General features: G+C 45.1%; 1 protein-coding gene across 2 annotated transcripts in view; it reads left to right on the plus strand.

The window, feature by feature from the left end:
* Positions 1–26,678, plus strand: part of RBBP8NL (RBBP8 N-terminal like) — a 63,070-nt gene that overhangs the window by 18,140 nt on the left and 18,252 nt on the right. The window contains exons 2-9 of one of the 2 annotated variants that reach the window (XM_040331808.1): positions 2,384–2,500; positions 11,576–11,618; positions 13,811–13,906; positions 15,874–15,986; positions 20,445–20,517; positions 21,404–21,573; positions 24,022–24,143; positions 25,269–25,426. In XM_040331808.1, the coding sequence (XP_040187742.1) occupies positions 2,434–2,500; positions 11,576–11,618; positions 13,811–13,906; positions 15,874–15,986; positions 20,445–20,517; positions 21,404–21,573; positions 24,022–24,143; positions 25,269–25,426 (842 nt within the window). In that variant the 5' untranslated portion in view covers positions 2,384–2,433. The remainder of the gene's footprint in view (positions 1–2,383; positions 2,501–11,575; positions 11,619–13,810; positions 13,907–15,873; positions 15,987–20,444; positions 20,518–21,403; positions 21,574–24,021; positions 24,144–25,268; positions 25,427–26,678) is intronic. The other variant, XM_040331809.1, reaches the window with a different exon arrangement.

The raw sequence follows: 26,678 nt of genomic DNA on the forward strand, positions 1-26,678 counted from the left end.
ACCACTGGCCAAGTAAAAAAAAAACTAAAACGATTTACTTTGTATCAATTTCTAGCTTGATTGAACCAAGTCCAGGTCTACATGCGCCCATCTGACCCACATCTAGCATAAATGGGTCCCTCAGGGCCCTTTTACAGCTGCACAATTTACACAAATGATATATCCTGAAAAAAGCTGCAGTTTCAACATTAGCAGCTTGGAAGGTGTTGGTCAACAGGGCCCTTCACTTTTATAAGGCAACTTGAATAGCAGTGTACCCCGTAAGTTTGATAAGGTGTGGGGAGGGTGGGTTGGGTTTCCTCTCACAGTGGTGTAGTGAGTAGCACATTCGCCTAGCAGCAAAAGGGTCGCTGGTTCGAATCCCGACCACGACACCATCTGCCTGGAGTTTGCATGTTCTCCCTGTGTCTGCGTGGGTTTCCTCCGGGAACTCCGGTTTCCTCCCACACTCCAAAGACATGCTGATAGGTAAATTGGATCTTGTCCAAAATTGCCCAGTATATATATGTATATATGTGTGTATGACTGTGTGTCCCTAGCGTGTCGAGGTCCTACGGGGTAAAATGACCGCACCAGCCAAGCAGACACTGGCTGGAAAAGCGCCCAGAGGCGATTCAGTTCACATGTGTAGCGCTATACAAGTCATTCATTCATTCATTCACCATCTCTGATTAAGAATTCATGTACATTGGTCTACACTGGCAACCCCTAAACTTGAGTTTAGGAACTTTGGCATTTTTTTGCCAACGCTCCTTAACTCAACCCCATAAAAGCCTAAGGCCCCGTACACACGAGGAGACATGTCCGATGAAAACGGTCCGCGGACCGTTTTCATCGGACATGTCTCCTGGGAGCTTTTGGTCTGATGTGTGTACACACCATCAGACCAAAATCCCAGCGGACAGAGAACACGGTGACGTAGAAGAAACCGAAGTGCAATGCTTCCACGCATGCGTCGAATCAATTCGACGCATGCGCGGGATTTCGGGACGCTGGTTACACGTCATAACCAGCGGACATGTCCGATTAGGTGTACTAACTATCGGACATGTTTCCAGCGGACAAGTTTCTTAGCATGCTAAGAAACTTTTGTCCGCTGGAAACCTGTCCGCTAGGCCGTACACACGGTCGGACATGTCCGCGGAAACTGGTTCGCGGACCAGTTTCAGCGGACATGTTCGACCGTGTGTACGCCGCCTATGTGTCAATGTACTCATAGACATTTAGCAGAGTTTCGGAGCTGCTGGATTCAGGTGAGCTTCAGGATAAGAACGTTTTGATTGCCGACTGCGGCAAAGTGAAAAATGCAGCAAAATTGTTACGCGGTTTTGCAGCGCTTTCCGATGGCCGTGGTAAATGTGGGCTAGTGTACATAAAGGCCAACCATGTTTCCATAATAATCTCTGTGGTTTAGGGTCCATTTACTTGAAGTCTGCTACAAGCTATTCTGTGATCATCAGTGGTCAGTGGTCTCCAAACTGTGGCACTTTGATTGCCTTTATCTGGCCCTTTGGTCACCATGCCATCCACTGACACCAATGTTAAGGCAACATTCCTCCCACATACAATGATGGGGCAACATTCCTCCCAAAGACACCAATGATAGGGCAACATTCCTCCCACATACAACAATGATGGTGCACCATTCCTCTCATAGACCCCAATTATGGGCACCAATCCTCCCACAGACACCAATGATGGGGCACCATTCCTCCTACAGACACCAATGATGGGCCCCATTGCTCCCATAGACACTAATTATGGTGCACAATTTCTCCTACATACACCAATGATGGGCCACCATTCCTCCCACAGCCATCAATGATGGGGCATCATTCCTCCCACAGCCATCAATGATGGGGCATCATTCCTCCCACAGAAAAACAATGATAGGGCACCATCCCTCCCACTGATACCAACAATAGGGCAGTATTCCTTCAACTAAAACCCATTATGGGGTACTGTTTACTCTCAATGACACCAGCGCATTGTCTAAACCCACTGGCCACAGTCTGGTCCCCCTAAAACTTAAAGGACGGTAAACAGGTCCTTTGTCCAGAAAGTTTGCAGACCCCTAATCTAGATTATTCAAATGTACTAGTTATGCTTTTCATCCTCCATTGTAGGAGCTAGCGTGTGGAATGTACCATCATGCTACCTCTGTCTTCTACATCCTGGACTCTCCTTGGTGTGCCGAGTATGCTCTATTAGTCACAGGCACTAATGTTTTGTATACTGATTTTTTTCCTTACCACCACTACTTGTCACCATGTTATCATTTTCTATATGTAGTCACTGTTTTAGATCTTTTATTGATAATAAAACGAAATACAAATAATTGAAAAAGAAAAAAACACTCTGAGAATTTTTTTTTTTTTTTCAGGGACAACAAGTAAATGATTGCTACAGAAATTGGCTACTGCTGACAGGAACATGGCAAATGAGAACTTTAGCGAAGCTCTCCACAAACTGAAGGACATCCATGACAAGGAGGTGCTAGGTAAGGTGTTACTTCTTGCTGATTTAATCATCCACTTCCTGTTGTAGTGAAATTCTGGAATTGCTATTGCTGGCTAGTTTTATAACGGTGCTCTGGGAATCCATACTGACCGTTCCCATACTGCTTTGTGAATCCCCAAATACATATATGTGAATTGTGCAACCTGCTGAAGGATTTTTGAGTTCATCCAGTCTTGTGATCCAGGTGGCACACCCTCACAGGTACCTAGCAGCACAATTGGCTATCTAACCTCCTTGGCTGAACCTAGAAGAAGCACACTCCTTCTGTCAGCAAGTTTCCAGCGTTATGCCGCATACACACGACCGTTTTTCATGTCATGGAAAAAAAAACAAAGTTTTTCTCAATGTGATTCCTCTCAAGCCTGCCTTGCATACACACAATTGTGATAAAAAATGCTCGAGCAAAGCGCAGTGACGTACAACACGCACGACGGCACTATAAAGGGGAAGTTCCACTTGAATGGCGCCACCCTTTGGGCTGATTATGCTAATTTCCCGTCTCATGACTTGCTTCTGAGCATGCACGTTCTTTTCCCCGTCGTTAAAGCGTACACACGACCGTTTTTCACGACGAGAAAAACGACGAGAAATTTTCTAAATTTTTAATGGCCATTTTTCTCAACGAGAAAAATGCTCTGTAGCCCACACACGATAGTTTTTAACGACCAATTTAAAAAATTGCATTTTTCTCCTCATAAAAAATGGTCCTGTGTACGTGGCATTAGGGTTCATTCACACTACAGTCTCTATGGAGCGGCGGGCATCAACGGACACGTGTCTGTTGACACCCGTCGACATCCGAACTGGTGAATTGATTCCATCGGGCGTAAATGCACAGGCGGTCTGTTTACATCTGACCACCCATCAACGCTGTATCCTGGCCTAGGCCAACAAGGCCCGGGCCTAGGGCAGCACATTGCAGGGGGGCAGCACGGAAAGAGTCCTTGCCGGATTGCACTACACTGTTAGTGTAACGCAAGCTGCTTCTAATTTTGACTGTCCTATCATCCTGGACCACAAACCTTCCTTACTGTGCTATATGTTTTCTGCTGTACCATTGGCATGGTTATATCTTCTTACTCCTCTCCATCAAATTATCAGAAATTTGTGCTTAAATTAGAACCATAGGCAACACTTTTTTTTTCATTTTTGATAGAGTAAGGGAGGGTTATAGCCCCTGTCAGTTTATTTTTTACCATCTCCGTCCCATTGCAGAGATTTCCCTTCATTTCCTGCCCCATAGCCAAACAGGCAGTGAGAGGAAATCTATGCAAATTAAGGGAATCCACCCCCCCCCAGGCCCTAAGAACTAGTATCCCCACTCAAAAATTTCAGGACGGGTCTTAAACAGAAAGGGGCGTGGCCTTGACAGGAAGGGGTGGGTCATATTTAAATTAGGGGGTGCACGAGTTTAGTCAGGCCTAGGGCAGCACGAAACCTTAATACACCACTGCCACCCATAGAGGTTGTGTCTGTGTCTGTTCTGCAAAAGCAGAGTGGACATGGACCAGCCATCCGCCTGCTCAGCAGGGATTAACAGACAGATTCCCCGCTGGGCAGGCGCACTCCAATGAGGCGCCCCGTCGTGGGTAAGGGGCCTAACATAGAATAATAGGCTGCATAACAGATATTTAAAAAAATTGTTAGATATCTTATTATCTGTAAAACAAAAAAATGGGAAGCTTTACAAATGTAGAGTATTTGTGGAAAATCGAGTGTCAGTTTGGGATTGTTGGTCCTTTATTCTTTGTGGTGTACTGTACTGAGGTACAGGACGAGGCACGCTTTGAAAAGAATCGTGAGAAAAATGCCCTGGGAAAGAGCAAGTGAGTTGTGGGCTGTGTTGGTTAAACTAGTAGAACTGGTGGTAAGGCCGCATTGTTTCGTGTCTCGTTCAGACAGGCCGCAAGACAACGGCTCTTGAACAGACTTGTCCTCCTCCTCAGTCAGTCGCTGTTTATGATTCTGTGTCATATCAAGGCAAGAAAAAAACTACTGGCCAAATCATGGTAGGGAAAGTTTCATGTGCCACAATTATTGTTGGCCTCGGTCATTGGGCATTTTCCTAAAGAACTTTGTTTATTGTTTACACATCTTTTATTATATAAAACGATGTAAACTGAAAACTGTAAGGGTGGATTTGTAAACAATGTAACAGTAGAGCCGGTTCACACTGGGGCGACTCGTCAGGCGGCGCGGGGACGCGCATCATTTAAATTATACACGCCCCCTACCCGCCGAATTTGAATTCCGCCGGGCGATTTAGGCTACGCCGCCGCAACTTCACAGGCAAGTGCTTTGTGAATAAAGCACTTGCCTGAAAAACTTGCGGCGGCGTAGCGTAAATAAGATACGTTACGTCAGCAGAAAGATACGTGGATCTTTCTAAATCTGGCCCATTGTTTTCTTTTATTTGTTGTTGTTCTGTTTTTGTTTATAGTGAAATAAATAAAAAAGGTGATCAAATACTATCTAAAGAAAGCTCTATTACTGGAAAAAATTACATACATTTTATTTGGGTACAGCGTCACATGACCGCGCATTTGTCAGTTAAATTAACGCAGTGCCGTATCTCAAAAAATTGGCTTGTTTATGAAAGGGGGGGGGGAATCTATCGGAGGTCAAGTGATTAATGGAAGTCACCCCGTCATTGGTCAGAAAAAAAAACGGAATGGATGTAATGAAGCCTAACTGGTTTGGGTAGCAACAAAACCACACCACGGGTTGTCACCAGCTATAGAATAACTAGAGTGACATGTCTGTAATTCCACCCCCTGTCATTCAGCTGTCACATAGCAAAACCTTTACTAACTAGTAAGTTTGTGGTCTTTGACATATGAATGACAGAAGGTGGTTTCAGGGGCTTAAAGGGGTTGTAAAGGTACAATTTTTTTTTTCCTAAATAGCTTCCTTTACCTTAGTGCAGTCCTCCTTCACTTACCTCATCCTTCCATTTTGCTTTTAAATGTCCTTATTTCTTCTGAGAAATCCTCACTTCCTGTTCTTCTGTCTGTAACTCCACACAGTAATGCAAGGCTTTCTCCCTGGTGTGGAGTGTCATGCTCGCCCCCTCCCTTGGACTACAGGATAGTCAGGACGCTCTCTACGTTGCAGATAGAGAAAGGAGCTGTGTGTTAGTGGGCGTCCTGACTCTCCTGTAGGGGGCGATTATGACACTCCACACCAGGGAGAAAGCCTCACATTACTGTGTGGAGTTACAGACAGAAGAGTGGGAAATGAGGATTTCTCAGAAGAAATAAGGACATTTAAAAGCAAAATGGAAGGATGAGGTAAGTGAAGGAGGACTGCACTAAGGTAAGGGAAGCTATTTAGGAAAAATAAATTGTACCTTTACAACCCCTTTAATCTTCACTAGGACTGCAGTTGAGACCCCATGTACGACCTTGCCTTGGACCCAAGGGGGCTCAACAGCAACACAGGAATCCAAAAGCTGACATAAGGCAGCACAAGGAAGACACTGTTGTTATCATAGAAATCTTTTAGGCCAGGTTCCTTTTTTAAAAACTATTTTACAAAAGGCAACTAGTGACCTTTTAACCCCTTCCCGACCGCCGCCTGTACATATACGTCGGCAGAATGGCACAGACAGGCACATTGGCGTACCTGTACGTCCCTGCCTAGACGTGGGTCGGGGGTCCGATCGGGACCCCCCCCCCCCGCGACTTGCGGCGGTCGGGTCCCCTCGGGGAGCGATCTGGGACGACGGCGCGGCTATTTGTTTATAGCCGCTCCGTCGCGATCGCTCCCCGGAGCTGAAGAACGGGGAGAGCCGTGTGTAAACACGGCTTCCCCGTGCTTCACTGTGTCGGCGCATCGATCGCGTCATCCCCTTTATAGGGAAGACACGATCAATGACGTCATTACTACAGCCACACCCCCCTACTGTTGTAAACACACACACAGTGTACACCAAATCCTACAGCGCCACCTGTGGTTAACTCCCAAACTGCAACTGTCATTTTCACAATAAAGAATGCAATTTAAATGCATTTTTTGCTGTGAAAATGACAAAAATCCCAAAAATGTGTAAAAATTGTCCGAAGTGTCCGCCATAATGTCGCAGTCACGAAAAAAATCGCTGATCGCCGCCATTAGTAGTAAAAAAAAAAAATAAAATAAAAATGCAATAAAACTATCCCCTATTTTGTAAACGCTATAAATTTTGCGCAAACCAATCGATAAACGCTTATTGCGATTTTTTTTACCAAAAATAGGTACAAGAATACGTATCGGCCTAAACTGAGGAAAATATTTTTTTTTATATATGTTTTTGGGGGATATTTATTATAGCAAAAAGTAAAAAATATTGCATTTTTTTCAAAATTGTCGCTCTATTTTTGTTTATAGCGCAAAAAATAAAAACCGCCGTGGTGATCAAATACCACCAAAAGAAAGCTCTATTTGTGGGAAAAAAAGGACGCCAATTTTGTTTGGGAGCCACGTCGCACGACCACGCAATTGTCTGTTAAAGCGACGCAGTCCCAAACTGTAAAAACACCTTGGGTCTTTGGGCAGCAATATGATCCGGGGCTTAAGTGGTTAAATTACCCCTATAAAATAAGGTTGTGGGTCTATTACCGGCTGATGGTATATGGAATTTAACAGGCATTTTGGACCTCCCTCAATGTCACCTCTTCTTATAACACAAACACAGTTTAAGTTGAAGTGCAAATACCTGTTTGAGTTGTGTAAAAAGACAGAAACTTGCAAGACGGGTTTGTCACGTGGGCCTGAATTGTTACCGTACTGAATATTTTATACTCAATGAGCCTGAGCAGACGTTTAACAATGCATTTGGCACAGAGTTAAACACACTGCGATATTGCAAGCTGTTTCCATTCAATACAACCACAATGAGCTTCAGATTGGGAAACAGCCGAATAAACTGTTAGGATCCAAACATTTGGATGCAGGCCCGCTTTGCCCGTCCAGGAAAAAAAAAAAAATCACAATTGTCAAGGCAAAAAAAAACATGTTTTATGTGGTCCGGGTACATTTGTACTGGTTTCACCAATAAAATGGTCAACCTCCTGCTTATACATTTACCTGTTATCTCTGGTCAATGTTCCTCTTGCCTTTCCCCTGTCCTGTGCTTCTCTCCTCTACTCTCTTTAATTTAAGTGTATTTGGGAAAGCAGGAAAATTGGTGCTGGATTTCCTATTGGTATAGAAATTTGTGGTGGTATTTGATTTGAAGAGTGTTTAGATTCTCAGACTGACGCCAAAGGATTTTCACCGTTTTCTTTGCTTGTGCTTTAATGGATCTGAGAGTAAAGGAAAAACCTCAGCTTCTGGACAATATACCAACAGTGTAGCACCACATCCCTTAGTTAATTTGTATATTGGAGATTTGTGGGATTTTTTTGGTGCATAATAAATCAATAGGAAGAATTTATTAAAAAGTGTACATTTTATTAATTCATAAAAACAATGCAGTTGCATTAGAAAAGAGCTCATATGCCTCGTACGCACCATGACAGCTTTTGGCCGGGAAAACCCTTCCGTGTGTATGCTCCATCGCAGTTTTCCCGACAGGAAAACTGCTGGGAATCCCGGCGGGAAAAATGAGAGCATGTTCTCTTTTTTCCCCACCGGGATTCCTGGCGGTTTTTAAGCCGGTAGTTTACCTATGGGGAAAACCTGCTGTGGAGCATACACACGGCCGGGTTTACCGACCAAAGCTCTCATGGTAGTTTTCCTGCCAGGAAACCCGGCTGTGTGAAGGGGGAAAAAGCTACCGAGCAGGTTCTTGGTTTTCCCCCCGGCGGATTTTTACCGCCGGGGGAAAACCGATCACGTGTACAAGGCATTACAGTACAGTCCTTAAAAGGTACAGCACAATGGTGTGGTTCCCAACATGTTTTGCCCTAAAATGGGGCTTCCTCGGGGTATGCTGTCCAAATGAATAGCAGAGCCTTCCCAAAATATATTGCAATTGAAGGTAATGGGTAATAAAATCCAGAAAAAACTTTTAAACTTGTGGTCAGTGGTTGAACCGCAGAGGAATACGTGAAAGGATAAAACAAAGAATGCGCACCGTCAAGTGATGGCTGAAAATCTTGGAAGATTTTAGTGTTTTTGCCATTCTAAAAAAATTACAGGAAAATTTGCCTTTATGTGTCTTTTTTTTTACAGGGCATTTAATGTTTAAAGTTTACGAGTCTTTTAAAACAATGATAGAAAACCTTTTAACTGTCTCCAAGGCTCCCACTTATAAGTGTGACATCACTTTCAGTTATTTTAACCACAAACCCTGTTTAAAAGCTGCAATCTCTTTCTTGCTTGCAGCAATTGTGCTGTTAGAATAATTATTAACCACTCCTTTGATAAACATGTAAAAGTATATGAAATAAGCCTCCACCTTTACCTGTTCTCCTGCACTAGAGGCATTTGGATATGTACCGGCTGAACCAGAACATGTGACTTGCTTAAAGGAAAGCCCTAGCTTTAAAGCTAGTGTCATTAACCCATTCTGATAACTTCTAACATCAGATCATCCTTTAGAACAGTGGTCTCCAAACTGCGGCCCCAGGGCCAGATGCGGCCCTTTGCTTGCCTTTATCCGGCCCTTGGGGCACTTTCCCTCCCACTGATACGAGACCCTATTCTGCCATCTGACACTGACAGTGGAGCACCATTTTTCCCACTGGCGTCACTAATGGGGCACTATTCCTCCCTATGATACCTGCTATGGGGCACTATTCCTCCCCCTAATACCAGATGTTTACTCCCACTGATGGCAGGAAATCTTCCACTCCCGCTGGCCAAAGTACGGCCCTCCAAGAGTCTGAAGGACAATAAACCGGCCCTTTGTTTAGAATGTTTGGAGACCCCTGCTCTAGAATGTTGGATGCACAGGCATGGATGCACGTGTAGCACACCCCCTAAGGAGCCGCAGATAAACTGGGATTCCTCACCCTGCACAGCCAGGCACACCAAATTTTCACGAGCACTCCAGAGACAGAGAACAGTCTGTGACTTTGTTTTCGTGGTTTATTGAGGGTTAATAACTTGGATGGGGATGGGAGGTTATGGGATGCCCAGTTGACTTCAGCAAAACTTTAGCAACAACTTCAGGGACATCTTCCTATAAACAGTCTATATACAGTCTCCTTGACCCTCCTCCTGTACACACTTGCTTGGAGACTGCAGCTGGATCACCGTAAATGGATCTGACAGGCACAGACAGATTTAGCAATGGCCCTTTGCAGGCAGGAACTTGAAGCCCATTGTTGTGTAGCAGAACACAGTGATCAGCATATACTTTCCCCCCTCCCGTGGCTACTGGTCCCAGTACCACCTCTTCAGGCACTGCCAACCCACCTGGCTGCAGCTGCCCCTTTCTCTAGCCCTCCAGGCTAACTTTCCTCCACAGTCAGGGATGGACTGGCCATTGGGACTACAGGGAGTTTCCCGGTGGGCCGATGGCTCAGTGGGCCGACTTTAGTGACAGCAGACCGCCGCCCTCTCTCCGGTCCTCTGTCTCTCCCTTCCCACAGCGCTCACCTCCTCTCCCTCCCCGCAGAGCTCACCTGGGGGGGAACAGAGAAGAAGGGGGAGGACCAGAGGAGCAGGGGGAACGACAGAGGAGCATGGGGGACGACAGAGGAACATGGGGGAGGGGACAGACAGCTGACTCAACAGCTATGGCCTGGGAGTTTCTCCCTTCTGCCTAATCTTGTCCCATAAGGGGGGGCACCGAACTGATTCTTTGCCCCGGGTGAAATAATGTCTAGCTTCCCCACTGGTACTGCCTATAAGAGTACCAGTTCCAGCCGTTCTACTCTAATAAAGTAGAACGGCTAGTGGCTAGTGAAGGGGGAGAGGGCGCTTGGGTGGCCGGTGGGGTGCGGGAGTTGTCCGGCCGCCATGGGAGAGACCTGTCAAAATGGGCCAGTCTGGATGAAGTCCAGGGCCAAATTTCTGTCCCAGTCCAGCCCTGTCCACAGTCCTCCAGACTGACTCTGCAGAAGATCTCCCAGGGAAGGGATGAAGACTTGGCACACTGTGGTCTTCAGGGAGAACTGACTACATGTGGCAGTCTCCCCCCTTGTAAATCCGCAGTAGTGCTGCTCTACTCACACTGTCCTTCCACTTACTACTGTGCCTCCAGGAAAGACTTCCTCCATGTGTTGTGGCAGGATCCTTCCAGCACCGGAGCTCTGGCCTAAGGTCACCCCCCCCCCCCAGACTAGGGGGTACCCCAGAGGGCCACAACAGCCTCCACAGCACTATATCGTCATCGTCCACCCGACTGCCCTGCTGCCATAGCTGATGCCTATTTATGAGGTAAGCCTTGCCCCCTGCCAGCCCTTTACTGTGGATTGGCTGAGGCCCTCATAAATATTCCATACAGCTCCTCCTAACCTAAACCCACTAGCTCAGGAAGTTTCTACAACCTTCTAGACCAGGGGGAGGCACCAGAGGAGCTGTCAGGGTTAGTCATATCACTGAACCCTGAGCCAGATTCACAGCTCAGGCCTAGCCCTGAGATAACTAATTTTACCTCCACTAACAAACCCAGAATAACAACCCTGCCCTACACCTAGCACACACTAGAGGTTGCTACACACCTATTGATTAAGCATGCATGTTTATAGACTGTGCATATATTCATGGCTTAGTCTTATGTAAGGGGAATTCAAGTGATCAGTTAGGAAAGGTCTAACTCAGCTGACAGATTTCCCATGGTTTCTTTATGTGTCTGAAAATTAACGAAGTGTGAATAGACATGCAATCATCTCTCAATGTGACTTCAATAGCTGAATAAAGCAATAAAAGTCTGTCTTTTATGAGTACTAGCAAGATAATCCTAACTTGCAAAACCTTCTCTAGTATAATACATCCTAGAGCTGTATAATACATCCTACCTATTCAGTACCAGCACTAAGTAGCATGCATTATGTTTTTAAAGCCTTTGGTTTGTACATTTTCACATAAGCTGCAAATCTTGCACAGCAGTCTTTAGCACCAGGAGCCCAGCACTTGGAGGTGAAGGACGAGTTAATGGACTTTCTATGTTTTTTCTTTGCAGGAATGCAGGCAAAGCTTTCAGAGATGACAGTGGAGAAATGCAGGTGAGTGCAAAACAAGGTGACAAATGGTCATTGTGGTAATAAACAACAATACTGCTCCATGCTGCATGTACTTACAGCCTGTTTACCTGCTTTTACTTTCACAAAATGGTTCTTTTTACACTCTAATTACATCATTTAAAACATTCAATGTCAGAGTCATTGGTGAATGACAGCACTAAGCATGCTATAAATCCCAGTTGTTCATAGAGAAGTGCTGGTCCTGGGCTATATTAATGGCAGAACAGAGGGACCTACCTGATTGCATACAAATTAAAACTCTAAGGCCCCTTTCACACGGGCATCCATCCATTTTCGGATGAAAAACAGACATACATGTATCCCTATGGGATAGCGGATGTCAGCGGATGAATATCTGTTGACATCCAATGACATCAGTCTCTGCTATGCCTTGTAAACTGATGACAGAAGAAAACCCTATTTTTCCATCCGTCTGCGGATCTGATGAAAACGGACAGATGGTCCATTTTCATCCGATCCCCCCATAGAGGAAAGCGGAGATCTGACCGGTCCATTTCTGCACAGTGTGCAGAGATGGACTAGTCATCCGCCGGCTCAGCGGGGATCAACGGAGCAATCCCTGCTGAGCAAGCGGATGTCCAAAAACGGATCCTCCCGGGATCCGCACGTGTAAAAGTGGCCTCAAGGTTTGATCTCATATTATATGGTTTTGGAAAAATCTGAAGACAAAAATCTGCAGAAAATCTAATAGTGTGTATAGGGTCATAGAGCCAGCTGGTGCCATAAGGTGTGCTGAGCTTCACTATTACACACTATTAGATTTTCTGCAGATTTTTGTTTTCAGATTTACCAATACCATATAATATGAGGTCAACCCGTATGCAATCAGGCAGACCCTTGCACTACATGGTCTTGGTAAATCTAAAGACAAAAATCTGCAGAAAATCTAATAGCGTGTATGGGGCCTAAAGGATACCACATGAATAAAGTAGGTAGGTATGGATAGCTTTGATGATTAGGACAGAGCATACAAAAGAACAGCCTAGTGCATTATCTTTACACATGGGGCTGGATTCAGAAAGATCAGCGGATCTTTCTGCTGGCGTAACGTATCTCAGATACGTTAAGCCGTCGTAACTTTGGGCGCAAGTTCCGTATGCAGAAAGAACTTACGCCCTTAGTTAAGGCGGCGTAACGTATGTGTGGCGGCGTAAGCCCGCCTAATTCAAATGGGGATGTTGGGGGCGTGTTTTATTTAAATTTCACTTGACCCCGCGTATTTGACGTTTTTTGTGAACATGCGCCGTTCGTGAAAAAATCCCAGTGCGCATGCTCGAAATTACGCCGCAAAGCCCTATTCGCGAACGACTTACGCAAACGACGTAAAATTTTCAAAACTCGGCGCGGGAACGACGTCCATACTTAACATTAGCTACGCCTCATATAGCAGGGATAACTATACGCCGGAAAGAGCCTAACGCAAACGAAGTACAAAAAATGCGCCGGCGGGACGTACGTTTCTGAATCGGCGTAAATACCTATTTAGCATATTCCTCGCGTAACTATACGGAAGCGCCACCTAGCGGCCAGAGTGATTATGCAGCCTAAGATACGACGGTGTATCTGTGCGTAACTGATTCTCTGAATCAGGCGCATAGATACGACGGCCGGCACTCAGAGATACGACGGCGTATCAGGAGATACGCCGTCGTATCTCCTATCTGAATCTGGCCCCTGGTTTATTAAGAAAGGGGAAATAGGTGATTATATTTACAAACCAAAAAAAGGAACATGCTCATTAAAGCTCTGATGAAGGGAGGACCCCTGGAAACGCGTTAACATCTGTAGACTCGTTTGGCAACTTCCCAAGTTCTGGCGTTCCTGTGTTTGGTCATTTGTGATAAGCATGCTCCTTTTTTTGGTTTATGACTATATCATCTATTTATTTCTTCTTAATAAACAGTGTGTAAAGATAATGCACAAGGCTGGTGCTCCTCTCTTTTCTCTTTTGTATGTATAGTAGTGATATTGGAGTACCCACATGGATGCCAGTGGAAGCTAAAAAAATTGTTGGCGGCCTAATGTCTAATCAGCATTTCCTACCACTAATAACCATTGAGAATAATATCTGTTGACACTTTTATTTGTATAGGTGGAGAATGTTTTAGCTGTTCCCAATGTCATATGTTTTTGTCTTATCTCTATACCTTTAGGGACACCCAGAGGCTCGAGGAGCTGTTCTCTAAGAATCACATACTGCGGGAGCAGCACAAAATCCTCAATGAAAATATTAAAGTTCTTGAGAACAGGTGAGAACTGTGTCTGATTCAGGTCTTGCCTACATCGCAAACGCAACCTTTGCAGCAGTGGTAATTCACCAATGGTGTCAGTTGTTTTTTATTTTTGTTATTTTATTTTTACCATTTTATGTTTTTTTTCGTGTTTTGTTATTTTACAATATTATTAAAAAAAAAAAAAAATAGGAGCCCTGTTGGGGGGCTTTGGTGAAATATCAGGGGTCTAAACAGACCTCTGATGTTTCACCTTCTAGACAGAGAAATGAGATTGAGGACACAGCCCTCAATCTCCATCTCTGGAGCCTCAGCTGTACACAATGAATGGTCAGAAATAGCTCTGTACAGAGCTTCCCGTTTATTTACAAACTGAAACATAGTAAACACAAGTTTACTGTGCGGTACGGATCACGGACTTTATTTACTCAGACAAGAAAGGGGCCGGTAAATTACATATTTACTGTCCCATTCCCCTCTCTCCATCCTGACCACATCCCCAGGGGAAAATGGGGGCCTGGGGGGGAGCATTACGAAGCTGGATAGGAGGGGTGCTAGCATATTGAGGAACCTTTCCCCTCCCTCCTGCAGCTACTGAATGGCTGCAGGAGGGTGAGGAGGAGAAGCTAGCATTCAGCAGGTGTAGGAGGAAGGTGATCCATTACTCTAAATGCTGCCACTGCTCCTATCCAGGTGTACAGGGGGCCACATGGGCCCCCCAGAGCATGGGGCTGGGTTGTAATTATGACCCCTGCACCCCTGTAGATACATCCCTGCCATTCATAGATTTTCCCTCAGCTCATGTTCAGATGACAGCAGTAAATCTTGGATTTTCCCTCACTTTACGTTTTGGTGACAATATCCACCAGGAGAGATAGAGGGGTGACTCTTATTACCAGGGACACAGACAGCAAGAAAAAACATAAAGGGATTCTAATCCTTAGGCCTCGTACACACGACCGAGAATCTCGTCGTAAAAGAAACGTTGTTTTCCTCGACGAGTTCCTTGTCAGGCTTGTCGAGAATCTTGTCAAGCTTTCCTTGCATACACACTTTCAAGACAAAATCTCGTCGTTCTCAAACGCGGTGACGTACAACACGTACGATGGTACTATAAAGGGAAGTTTGATCCCACTGGCACCACCCTTGGGGCTGCTTTTGCTAATCTCATGTTACCGCGTGTTAAGTAAAAGTTTGGTGAGAGACGATTCGCGCTTTTCAGTCTGTTACAGCGTGACGAATGTGCTATCTCTATTACGAACGGTAGTTTTACCAAAGGTGCGCTCCCGTCTCATACTTTATTCTGAGCATGCGCGGGTTTCTAAGCATACACACGAACATGTTTCTCGTCGTAAACCAGCCCGACGAGAAACACGACGAGGAAATTGAGACTCCCGACGAGAAAAAAGACAGCATGTTCTCTTTTTTTCTCATCGAGAAAACGGTTGTGGATCTCGACGAGAAAAAAAGAGAACATGCTGTCTTTTTTCTCGTCGGAAGTCTCAATTTCCTCAAACATACACACGACCGTTTTTCTCGGCAAAAATGCTCTGCCAGCATTTTTCTTGATGGATTTTGCCGAGGAAAACGGTCGTGTGTACGAGGCCTTACTCTCACAAAAAATGAAAACTTTTGGCTATACATGAACTTAAAGCAGTACTAAAGGCACAAATACTCATCTATGCTCCAACAGTCCAATGCCTGCAAGGTCCCTTGCAATTGTTGACATCTGCACCCCAGTTTCTTCAGGGTGCTGGTCTTCGGCTGCTTTGGGAGATGTCACTCTCCCGCACATGCGCAGCTCAGTGTAAACTCTAGAGGGGCCTGCGAACAGGTAGGCAACTGTATTATATTTCGGAGGAGACCATTTTCCTCTGCAATAAAAAGCCTGCCTGGTCACATTTTTACTTTTTGCCTTTAGTTCCACTTTACATATTATTCATGGCAAGTTAGTTAATTATGGTTCTTTTTGTTTTGTTGTTCAGGTTGAGAGCCGGACTGTGTGACAGGTGTACGGTGACCCAAGAACTGGCCAAGAAGAAGCAGCAAGAATATGAGACCTGTCACTTTCACAATCTGCAGCAGATTTCCTCGCTCAGTAAGTATAATCACAGGGCCACAGTATCCCCACATGGCCCTGAGTACCCCACTGACAGAGTTACCATCATTTTAAAGTGTCAGTCTACCCAAATGGGCTGTTTTAGCAATGGTTGGAATTTGGTCATCTTTGTCAGCCATTTTTTTCTTATATGTCTTTACTCTAACAGTGAGCTCTTGCCATAAATCCCGGCTGTGTTCCTGTGCACATGGGAGATTGAAGCTTTCCCACTCGCTCTAGCTTCACCTGTTACATTCTCCATAATATAAAAAGAATAGAAATCCAGCCGGGATGGTGGGACCCCCTCATAATGGGCATGTGTGCAGACCCAACATAGAAATCTCCCCAGTAGACTTCCCAAGACACAGAAAAGTCAAGAGACTCTAGCATCTGACAAGAAACAGTGGGAAGGAAAATGGCATTGGCCATTCTTAGCCAGTCAGGTTCCATATCAGATTTTTTAGGAAGTTAGGAATTTGAAGACAACGTCTGATTTGTTACCCTGAATTCCTGTTTGATGCACTTTGGTAAATGAGGCCCAAGTCCAGTCTAAAGCTGGCCATAGATGAGTCAGTTTTCTTCATTCGCTGGCCATAGATGAGTCAGTTTTCTTCATTCGCTGGCCATAGATGAGTCAGTTTTCTTCATTTGCTGGCCATAGATGAGTCAGTTTTCTTCATTCGCTGGCCATAGATGAGTCAGTTTTCTTCATTCGCTGGCCATAGATGAGTCAGTTTTCTTCATTCGCTGGCCATAGATGAGTCAGTTTTCTTCATTCACTGGCCATAGATGAGTCAGTTTTCTTCATTCACTGGCCATAGATGAGTCAGTTTTCTTAATTCGCTGGCCATAGATCAGTCAGTTTTCTTCATTCGCTGGCCATAGACGAGTCAGTTTTCTTCATTTGCTGACCATAGATGAGTCAGTTTTGTTCATTCCCTGGCCATAGATAAGACAGTTTTGTTCATTCGATAGGCCATAGATGAGTCAGTTTTCTTCATTTGATAGGCCATAGATGAGTCAGTTTTCTTCACTCGCTGGCCATAGATGAGTCAGCTTTTTCATTCAACCAGCAGGTTGAAAAAAAAAAATCTGACCTGATTCCCCCATCAACATTTGATGTGAATGGGGGAATCCAATTCTCTAATGCCGCGTACACGCGACCGTTTTTCATGTCATGGCAAAAAACAAAGTTTTTCTCGATGTGATTCTTGTCAAGCCTGCCTTGCTTACACATGATTGTGAAAAAAAATGTTAGAGCAAAGCGCGGTGACGTACAACACGTACGACCGCACTATAAAGGGGAAGTTCCATTCGAATGGCGCCACCCTTTGGGCTGATTATGAAAATTTCCCTTCTCATAACTTGCTTCTGAGCATGCACATTTTTTCCCCCTTCGTTAAAGCCTACACACGACCGTTTTTCACGATGAGAAAAATGACGACGTGAAAGAGGACGAGAAAAAATAGAGCAGGTTCTACATTTTTAATGCCCATTTTTCTCGTTGAAAAAAATGCTCTGGAGCCTACACACGATCGTTTTTAATGACCGATTAAAAAAAAGGCATTTTTCTCGTCATGAAAAACAGTCGTGTGTACGCGGCATAAGAGATAAATACTGCATGGATTTTTGAGTTATAATAACTCATGCATTATTTATCTCAAATGTAGACTATTCGCAAAAAAAAAAAATACATTATTTTACAAATGCGTTAAATATTTATGTTTTGTGTTAGGTCCTAGCACAAAACATAAATATTTAACGCATTTGTAAAATAATGTATTTTTTTAGCACCTACATTTTACATTATTTTTTGTGTTTTTTTTTTGCATTTTTTGTTTATTTATTTTTTTGCATGCTAACACTGCACCAGAAAGCACACAGCAATATTGTGAAACTATCAAAACATTCTAAAGTGCATTTATTCACAAAACATTTTTCAAACTGATACATTGTATACTTTTCACTTCCTGGCCAGTGAAGAGTCCCTCTAATTGTTATTTTGTACTTTTCTGAAATACCGCCAGCAAACACCAGGTGATAAATAACGAATGTGCGTGTTTTTTAGTGAATTGATTTTAAAGCGGAGTTCCACCCAAAAGTGGAACTTCCTTTTATTCGTCCCCCCCCCCCTTCAGGTTCCACATTTGCCACCTTTCAGGGGGTTGGGGGGACCTGTTTTTGACAGGTACCCTGTCCCCACTTCCGTTGGACCTCATCAGAAGTCCGGCCCTCTCCTCCTTTCTCCGCCGCCGGACCAATTGAAATGCACAGCGCGCATGCGCAGTAGGGAACCGGGCGTGAAGCTAAAAGGTTTCACTGCCGGGTTCCCTTACTGGCAATGGGGCGGCTGTACACAACAGCCGATCTGAGCGCTGTTTGCTCCCTCCCACCCCCCCCCAAAAAAAAATTCACACGCTGCCACTGGAAGCTCTTTACTGCTGCTACAAAATTCAGCAGCTGTATTGCTGGGAAGTGAAGTGTCCAGTGCATCAAATCACACCTTCAAGTGTCCCATGCATATGTGTGAAAAAACTCTATTAATGAAAGTGTCCCGAGCAGGGGTGGACTGACCATTGGGGCTCTCGGGCACTGCCCGAGGGCCCCATGCCACTAGGGGGCCCCGTCAGGGTTGCCAGGCTCAATAAAACCAGGGACAGTATGTAAAAATCTGTGTTTTTTTTTTACATCTGTCCCTGATATGTCCGAAACCGACGTGCTTTTGATGTGAAAATCCTGAGATTTTAGCTGCCCTGCCTCTGCACTGCCTCCTGGCGTGGTGGCCATCTGTAAGCCCGGGGGCCCCATAATCTTTCATTGCCTGGGGGCCCCATAAGTTGTCAGTCCACCCCTGGTCCCGAGCCAAACTTGTAAACTTCATACAGAGTGCTTTTCTCCCAAATACCTTAGTTCCTTATGTAATCCAACTCTTGTGATGTGCTGACCACCATTAGACAATCTAATAACTCACCAGAGGCTTAATACTGGCGGCACAAACCCCAGTATACAAGTGCTTTAGCCCTTTATTTAAGTACAGGAACCCCACTTTTTAATCTGCTTTTATCTTCAGAGGAAACTTTCACTCCCTGATCGGGAATACCAGCACCTGTTCATACTGCTCATTCAAACCAGATAAAAAGAGAAAACCGGTGATCTCCATCATATAAAAACTGACATTTATTGATAATTAGCCAGATTCAGGTAGAGATACGACGGCGTATCAGTAGATACGCCGTCGTAACTCCGAATCTGCGCCGTCGTATATTTAAGCATATTCTCAAATTGACATACGCTTAAATGTTGCTAAGATACGACTGCCGGCGCCGTCGTATCTTAGCTGTCTAATTACGCTGGCCGCTAGGGGCGTGTACGCTGATTTACGCCTAGAATACGTAAATCAGCGAGATACGCCTATTCACGAACGTACGCTTGCCCGTCGCAGTAAAGATACGCCATTTACGTAAGGCGGTTTCAGGCGTAAAGATAAACCACCAAAAAGATGGCGCAGCCAATGTAGTATGTACGTCGGAACCGCGTCGAATTTTTCACGTTTTACGTCATTTGTGTAAGTCGTCCGTGAATGGGGCTGGCCGTAATTTACGTTCACGTCAAAACCAATGAGTCTTTGCGGCGTAATTTGGAGCATGCACACTGGGTTACGTCCACGGACAGCGCATGAGCCATTCGTTCAAAATGTCATTTACGTGGGGTCATGCTTAATTTACATAAAACACGCCCACCTCTTCCACATTTGAATTAGGCGCGCTTACGCCGGCACATTTACACTACGCCGCCGTAAATTAGGACGCAAGTTGTTTGTGAATACAGCACTTGCCTCTCTAACTTCCGGCGGCGTAGCGTATATAAGATACGCTACGCCTGCCTAAAGTTAGGCACGTCTACCTGAATCTGGCTAACAATCCACAAAAATGCACTTACAAAGAAGCGTGTCGCCTCCGACACTAAGATACAGGGGTATTCTCTTTAAAGTCATGATGGCTCCAGCGGCAATGACCTGGTTGCGAGCACAGACCTTTGGCACGCGCTCACATCACATCCAGACAAGCCCCACCCTACGCGTTTCGTCTCCCGACATCTGGGTGTTGTGTATGCACATATGCTAATAAAGAACATGTTGACAGGAGGAAAGAGATGACCCCATTGGTTTGCCATGTGCTTCTTCATTGTCCAATCACAGGTTTGGGGGCAGGAAGCTGACCAGGCTGTAAAGATTTAACTGCAGCAGAGAAGAGTCAGGTCACCAGGTTGGCTGTGCTATGTGACATAAATAATAATCTTACAGCTTTCATGTATGTAATGCATTTCTGGATTTAGCTGTTTGCCTGGAGTTCAGCTTTAAAGATGTAATGTAATGCATCTTTGACAGCTTTTGCTATATTTTTTTTTTTTTTTTTTACTTTACGGTCTTTAGCACACTTTTATTTGCTTTTATTTCAGCCAATCAATTTAATTTGTTAAAGGAAGAAAACAAGTCTCTCTATGAGGAGCTGAGAAAAAACAGACGTTTGGAGTAAGTGATAGATCCTCATTATTTCAGGATGGTTGCTGCCATTTGCAGGAATGGACATTCTGGGGCAGATCCACGTACATCGGCGCATATTTGCGTCGGGCGTAGCGTATCTAAGATACACTACGCTGCTGTAACTTACTTTTTTTTTGGCATCCTCAAAGAAAACGCGCTGCAAGTTACTGCGGCGTAGTGTATCTTTGGCGGCGTAGGGGCACGCCATTCAAATGGATGTGATGGGGGCGTGTTTTATGTAAATACATCTTGACCCGACGTAAATGACGTTTTTTTTCAACTGCGTATGTGCAGTCCGTGGGGGTATCCCAGTGCGCATGCTTGAAATTAAACCGGAACAAGCCAATGTTTACGACGGTGACGTCATTCTACGCAAAGCCCTATTCGCGAACGACTTATGCAAACAACGTAACATTTTTTAAATTCGACGTGGGAACTACGGCCATACTTAACATTGAGTACGCCTCATATAGCAGGGGTAACTATACGCCGTAAAAAGCCAAACGCAAACGACGTAAAAAAATGCGTACGTTCGTGGATCGCCGTATCTAGCTAATTTGCATACTCAACGCGGATTTCGATGGAAACGCCACCTAGCGGCCAGCGGAAAAATGCACCTAAGATCCGACGGCGTACTAAGACGTACACCTGTCGGATCGAGCCCAGATGCAGTCGTATCTTTTTTTGTAGATACAAAACAAAGATACGACGCGGGAACTTTGAAATTACGCGGCGTATCAATAGATACGCCGGCGTAATTCTTTTGTGGATCTGGCCCTCTGTCTACTTTGGATTTCCTTGTATGGCTCTCATGTCACTCTGACCAGAGTGTGCTGAAAATCTCATAATACACACGGCTTGTGCTTGTTTGCAGTGAGAAGAACAGATCTAGAAGCCATAGCCCCGAAAGTAATGCCACGTCACAATCACCGCACTCAGAGGTCCCTGCTGCCAACCTCAAAAACAACCCAGAACAACACATAACCCAGACAAGTAAAGACGGCGAAGCCCAAGAAAATGTTTCTGATCACAAAGCTTCAGAAGGTCAGTTATACCCCCACATAGGGCCTCCTAAGTGTGACTTGAGTAGCATCATATGCATTCTCATAGCTGGTTCAAGGTATGATTACTCTGCCATCAGCAACAAGTATCAGCCACTAGAGGGAGCACACTGATTTAAAAGTAATCCCTGCTGTGGGACAAACGTGAAGGCTGCCCTGGGTGATCTTTGCGTCTGAAAATGCCGGTTACCCAGTTGTAATATTCATCTTCTTCCTTAAAGGGGTTGTAAAGATACAATTTTTTTCAATAAATACTGTATTTATCGGCGTATACCGTGCACTTTTTTGCCCGGAAATTCAGGGCAAAATCGTGGGTGCGCGATATACGCCGATACCCGCTTCCCGCGCCGAGTTTGAACTACTGCGCCGGCATATACCCAGCGCAGTACACTCGTGTATAGTCGGGCAGGCTCAGGTTCTCTCGCAGTCACGTCCTGGACGTACAGGACGTGACCGCGAGAGGCCGAGGCCGCCGATGGACGCCATGCAAGACACCAAAACTGTAAGTACTAAAATCGTTTTTTTTACAGAAATGCGGGTCCACTTTAGGGGTGCGCGCTATACGCCGGAGCGCGCAATACCCCGATAAATACGGTAGATTCCTTTACCTTAGTGCAGTCCTCCTTCACTTCACTTACCTCATCCTTCCATTTTGCTTTTAAATGTCCTTATTTCTTCTGAGAAATCCTCACTTCCTGTTCTTCTGTCTGTAACTACACACAGTAATGCAAGGCTTTCTCCCTGGTGTGGAGTGTCGTGCTCGCCCCCTCCCTTGGACCACAGGAGAGTCAGGATGCCCACTACTTTGCTGATAGAAAAAGGAGCTGTGTGTTAGTGGGCGTCCCTGACTCTCCTGTAGTCCAAGGTTGGGGACGAGCACGACACTCCTGTTCCCCTAAAGGGGTTGCAAACCCTCGCAGATTTTCACCTCAATGCATTCTATAACAAAAGGTAGGAATCTGCAACAACATTTGTTAAAATCCCTGAAATGTACATAGATCACCCAGAGGGGGAATTACTCTTTCATTTTTCTAGAGAAAAATTTCCTCAAAGTTCATGTTATTGCTGACCACATATGTAAAGACATGGGCACTGTCATGTGACCTCCATTGAAAGGGAGGGGAGTTGAGAAAGAACTGTGCCCAGGGGCGGACTGACAACTCATGGGGCCCACGGGCAATAGGAGATTATGGGGCCACACAGAATACACACACACATATAGCCAGATTCAGAAAGACTTAGGCTGGCGTATCAGTAGATACGCCAGCCTAAGTCTGAAGCCTAAGTCTGAGCTTAAATTAGGCTCAGATATGAGCGACGTAAGTGTCTGTCTTACACCGTCGTATCCTAAAGTGTAATTTTTAGACTGACCGCTAGGTGGCGCTTCCTTTGCGGTCTGCGTAGAATATGTAAATCACTAGATACGCCTATTCACGAACTTACGCCCGGCCGATGCAGTACAGATATGCCGTTTACGTAACGCATTATCAGGCCTAAAGTTATTCCATCAAATAGCTGGAATAGTAATGTTAAGTATGGCCGTCGTTCCCACGTCGAAATTCGAAAATTTTACGTCGTTTGCGTAAGTCGTCCGTGAATAGGGATTTACGTCATTTACGTCCACGTCGAAACCAATAGGACCGTGCGGCGTACTTAGCCGCAATGCATACTGGGATATGTACGCGGACGGCGCATGCGCCGTTCCAAAAAAACGTCAATCACGTCAGGTCAACCCAAATTAACATAAAACACACCCCCTCAGCCTATTTTGAATTAGGCGCGCTTGCTCCCGCTGCATTTACGCTACGCAGCCGTAACTTAGCAGGCAAGTACTTTGTGAATCATGTACTTGCCTCGCTAACTTACGGCGGCGTAGCGTAAATGCCATACGCTACGCCGCTGCAACTATGCGCTCGCCATCCTGAATCTAGCTAATACAGTATACATACACAGTATACACACACAGACGCACAATATACACACACAGTATACACACACACACACACACACACACACACACACACTGAAAAGGTACTGGAGAGGCGGGGCAGCTATAATCTTGGGATTTTTTTAAAAACACAGATTTTTACATACTGTCCCTGGTTTTTCTGAGCCTGGTAACCCTGATGGGGCCCCCTAGTGGCATGGGGCCCTCGGGCAGTGCCTGAGTGCCCGTATGGTCAGTCCGCTCCTGACTGTGCCGTCCCTTCAGTAAATGTTTTGTGACCATATGCCTAGCCTTTTAGATGTAACCTCAATATGGAGTCTGGAGCCACAAAGAGATGACATTTTAGTAAATTTCATCTCTTCTAGTGAAACATGGCAGTTGAAATCTGGTTGGATGCTGTGACAATCACAGGGTTCATCAGTGTCGGTGTCACTGTATCCATTGTAAAATATGGTCACTGACATTCCATTTATCTCATTTCAGAAACAAGTCCTACTGTCCTAACTCTGTCACCAGTGCTCAAGAACACCCACATGACCAACAACGAAACCCGGAACATTGACTTGGTACGTGATGTATCACAACATTTTTCACCTCGTTTGAAGGTGAGCCTTACACCTATGAATGCATGATTATAAAGTGTATCAATCATTACCCACCAGGGGGAGCACAGAACAAAATGCAGAATAAGTCAAATGCCGCGTACAGACGGTCGTTTTTTGAGATGAAAAAAAACGACGTTTTAAAAAACGTCATTTAAAATGATCGTGTGTGGGCAAAACGTCGTTTTATGTCTTCAAAAAAACGACCAAAAAAAAATTCGAACATGCTCGAATTTTTTGTGTCGTTTTTCAAAACGTCGTTTTTGTTTCACAGAAATTGACCGTGTGTAGCAAAAAACGACTTATAAAACGACGTTTTTAAACCCGCGCATGCCCAGAAGCTAGTTATGAAGTGAGCTTCAATGGAAAAAAGTGGTGAAACGTAACCTCGCTTTGCTAGAGCATTGTGAAAAAACGATGGTGTGTAGGCAACTTCGTTTTTGAAAATGATGTTTCAAAAACGTCGTTTTATTTCATGATTTAAAACTTCGTTTTTTTTCATCACAAAAAACGACCGTCTGTATGCGGCAATACTCTACCGTGTGTGCACCATGCAGGACTAATGCTCAGTCCCCATGGATCTAATTGCACTTTGACTGCTCTGCAGTGCTTCCCAACCCCTCCAGCCAGTCCCGATCCTGACCTCCCTGGGGCCCTAAGCAAAATGACATGTCACATTAAAGTTGAGAAGCAGGGGGGGGGGGGCGCTGCCGACAGTGATGTGTCACATTAAAGTTGAGAAACGGAGGGGGGGGGGGGGGGGGATGTTCTGCTGACATCTTACATTAAAGTTAGAAGTGGGGGGTAGCTGACTTCTTACCTCTTCTCCCATGCAGCCAGCGAGTTGAGAAGCAGGGTGAGGGGCCGAAAATGACTTCTCACCAGGCGGGGCCTCTAGTAATTTGTGGGGCCCCCCGCAGCTCTGCGGGGGCCCTAAGCGCCTTGCATAGTGAGCCTATAGGGCGGATCGGCCCTGCCTCCAGCTACCTGAAATTTTAACTTGTTAGAAGGGTGAAGTGAGTTGCCTGACACAACCAGGTCATGGAAGCGCACAACCCATCGTACCCAATGAGATTATTGAGAATGTCTTTTTAGATATATGGTTCAACATAGTCTGTCTTATTGTAGACTATGTCCGGGGTGCAGAAGGTCCTACTGACCACTCATAACCAGCAGAGGATCTCCAACCAGCTTCATGGAACCATCGCTGTAATGAGACCAGGAGTTAAGTGCGGACAGAGCGGCGCATCATCACCCATCCACAGACACAGCTCTGCCAATGATGTGTAAGCAATATCTACTTTATTTGTGTTTACTGCATGCCTCTACTCATTGCTTCTTATTGTTTATTGTTTATTGCTTATTGCTTGTATAGCGTAGAATCACCCGAAGGTATCAAAACGCTTCCAGACCTTAACAATTCACAACAAGACTGAGTGTTACAGGCATAAATTAACATAATAACAATATAAAATATGTACCACAGTTAAAATCAACTAATAAAACAACAATATAACACCATAAAACCAAAACAGTACAAAAACCATAGAAATCACATAAGACCAAGGAGAGAAAACACACAATTCCCCACACTTCTTGTATCCACCATGAGAAATGTGTCTCCTGCCTCGTACACACGACAAGTTTTCCCGTCGGGAAAACTGCCATGGCATCTTTTGGCCAGGAAAACTGGCCGTGTGTATGCTCCATGGCAGTTTTCCCGACAGGAAAACCGTCGGCAATCCCAGCGGGAAAAATTAGAGCATGTTCTCGTTTTTCCTGCCGCGATTCCCGGCGGTCTTTTTCTTATGGAAAACACTGCGATGGAGCCGTGTATAGGGGGAAAAAGCTGCCGAGCCGGTTCTCGGCTTTCCCCTGGGGTTTCCCAGCGGCAAAAAGTCAGTACGTGAGTACGGGGCATCCTTGTCCTTTGCCTATAGGTATCTTTATAGATACACAGCAGTTACAACTACAGTTAGGCCTTGGAATGCAGATTAAGGGCCCAGCCTATCCAAGTTTATCGTCTGGTGGACATACAACTTAGGAGCTTTTGGATTTTAGCAAAGTTGTAGTATCTTCTGGACAGCAATACCACTTCACTGTGTGATTTAATCTATTGCTGGAGTTTCTCTATATAGTTGGGTTGTGCTGAGCCAAATTCATCTAGAGCCCAGGGTGCACATGCCAAGCTGCTTACACCCCCCCCCCCCCCCCCAAGATGTATGAGCATTATGTGTCGGCAAAAATCCCCCCCACAAAAACACTGAGTAATAATCTGTAAATCCCGTATGCATAGGTGTGCACAGCCTATTGCATTAGGGCAGTGTTTCTCAATTCCAGTCCTCAGGCCCCCCCAACAGGTCAGGTTTTCAGGATTTCCCTCAGATGAAAAGGCTGTGGTGATTACTAAGGCAGTGAAACTGATCAAATCACCTGTGCAAAATAATGGAAATCCTGAAAACCTGACCTGTTGGGGGGGCCTGAGGACTGGAATTGAGAAACACTGCATTAGGGTGTGCACCCCAAAGCTCAAACACA

The sequence above is a fragment of the Rana temporaria genome, chromosome 12, assembly GCF_905171775.1.
Source record: "Rana temporaria chromosome 12, aRanTem1.1, whole genome shotgun sequence".
NCBI classification, from domain to species: domain Eukaryota; kingdom Metazoa; phylum Chordata; class Amphibia; order Anura; family Ranidae; genus Rana; species Rana temporaria.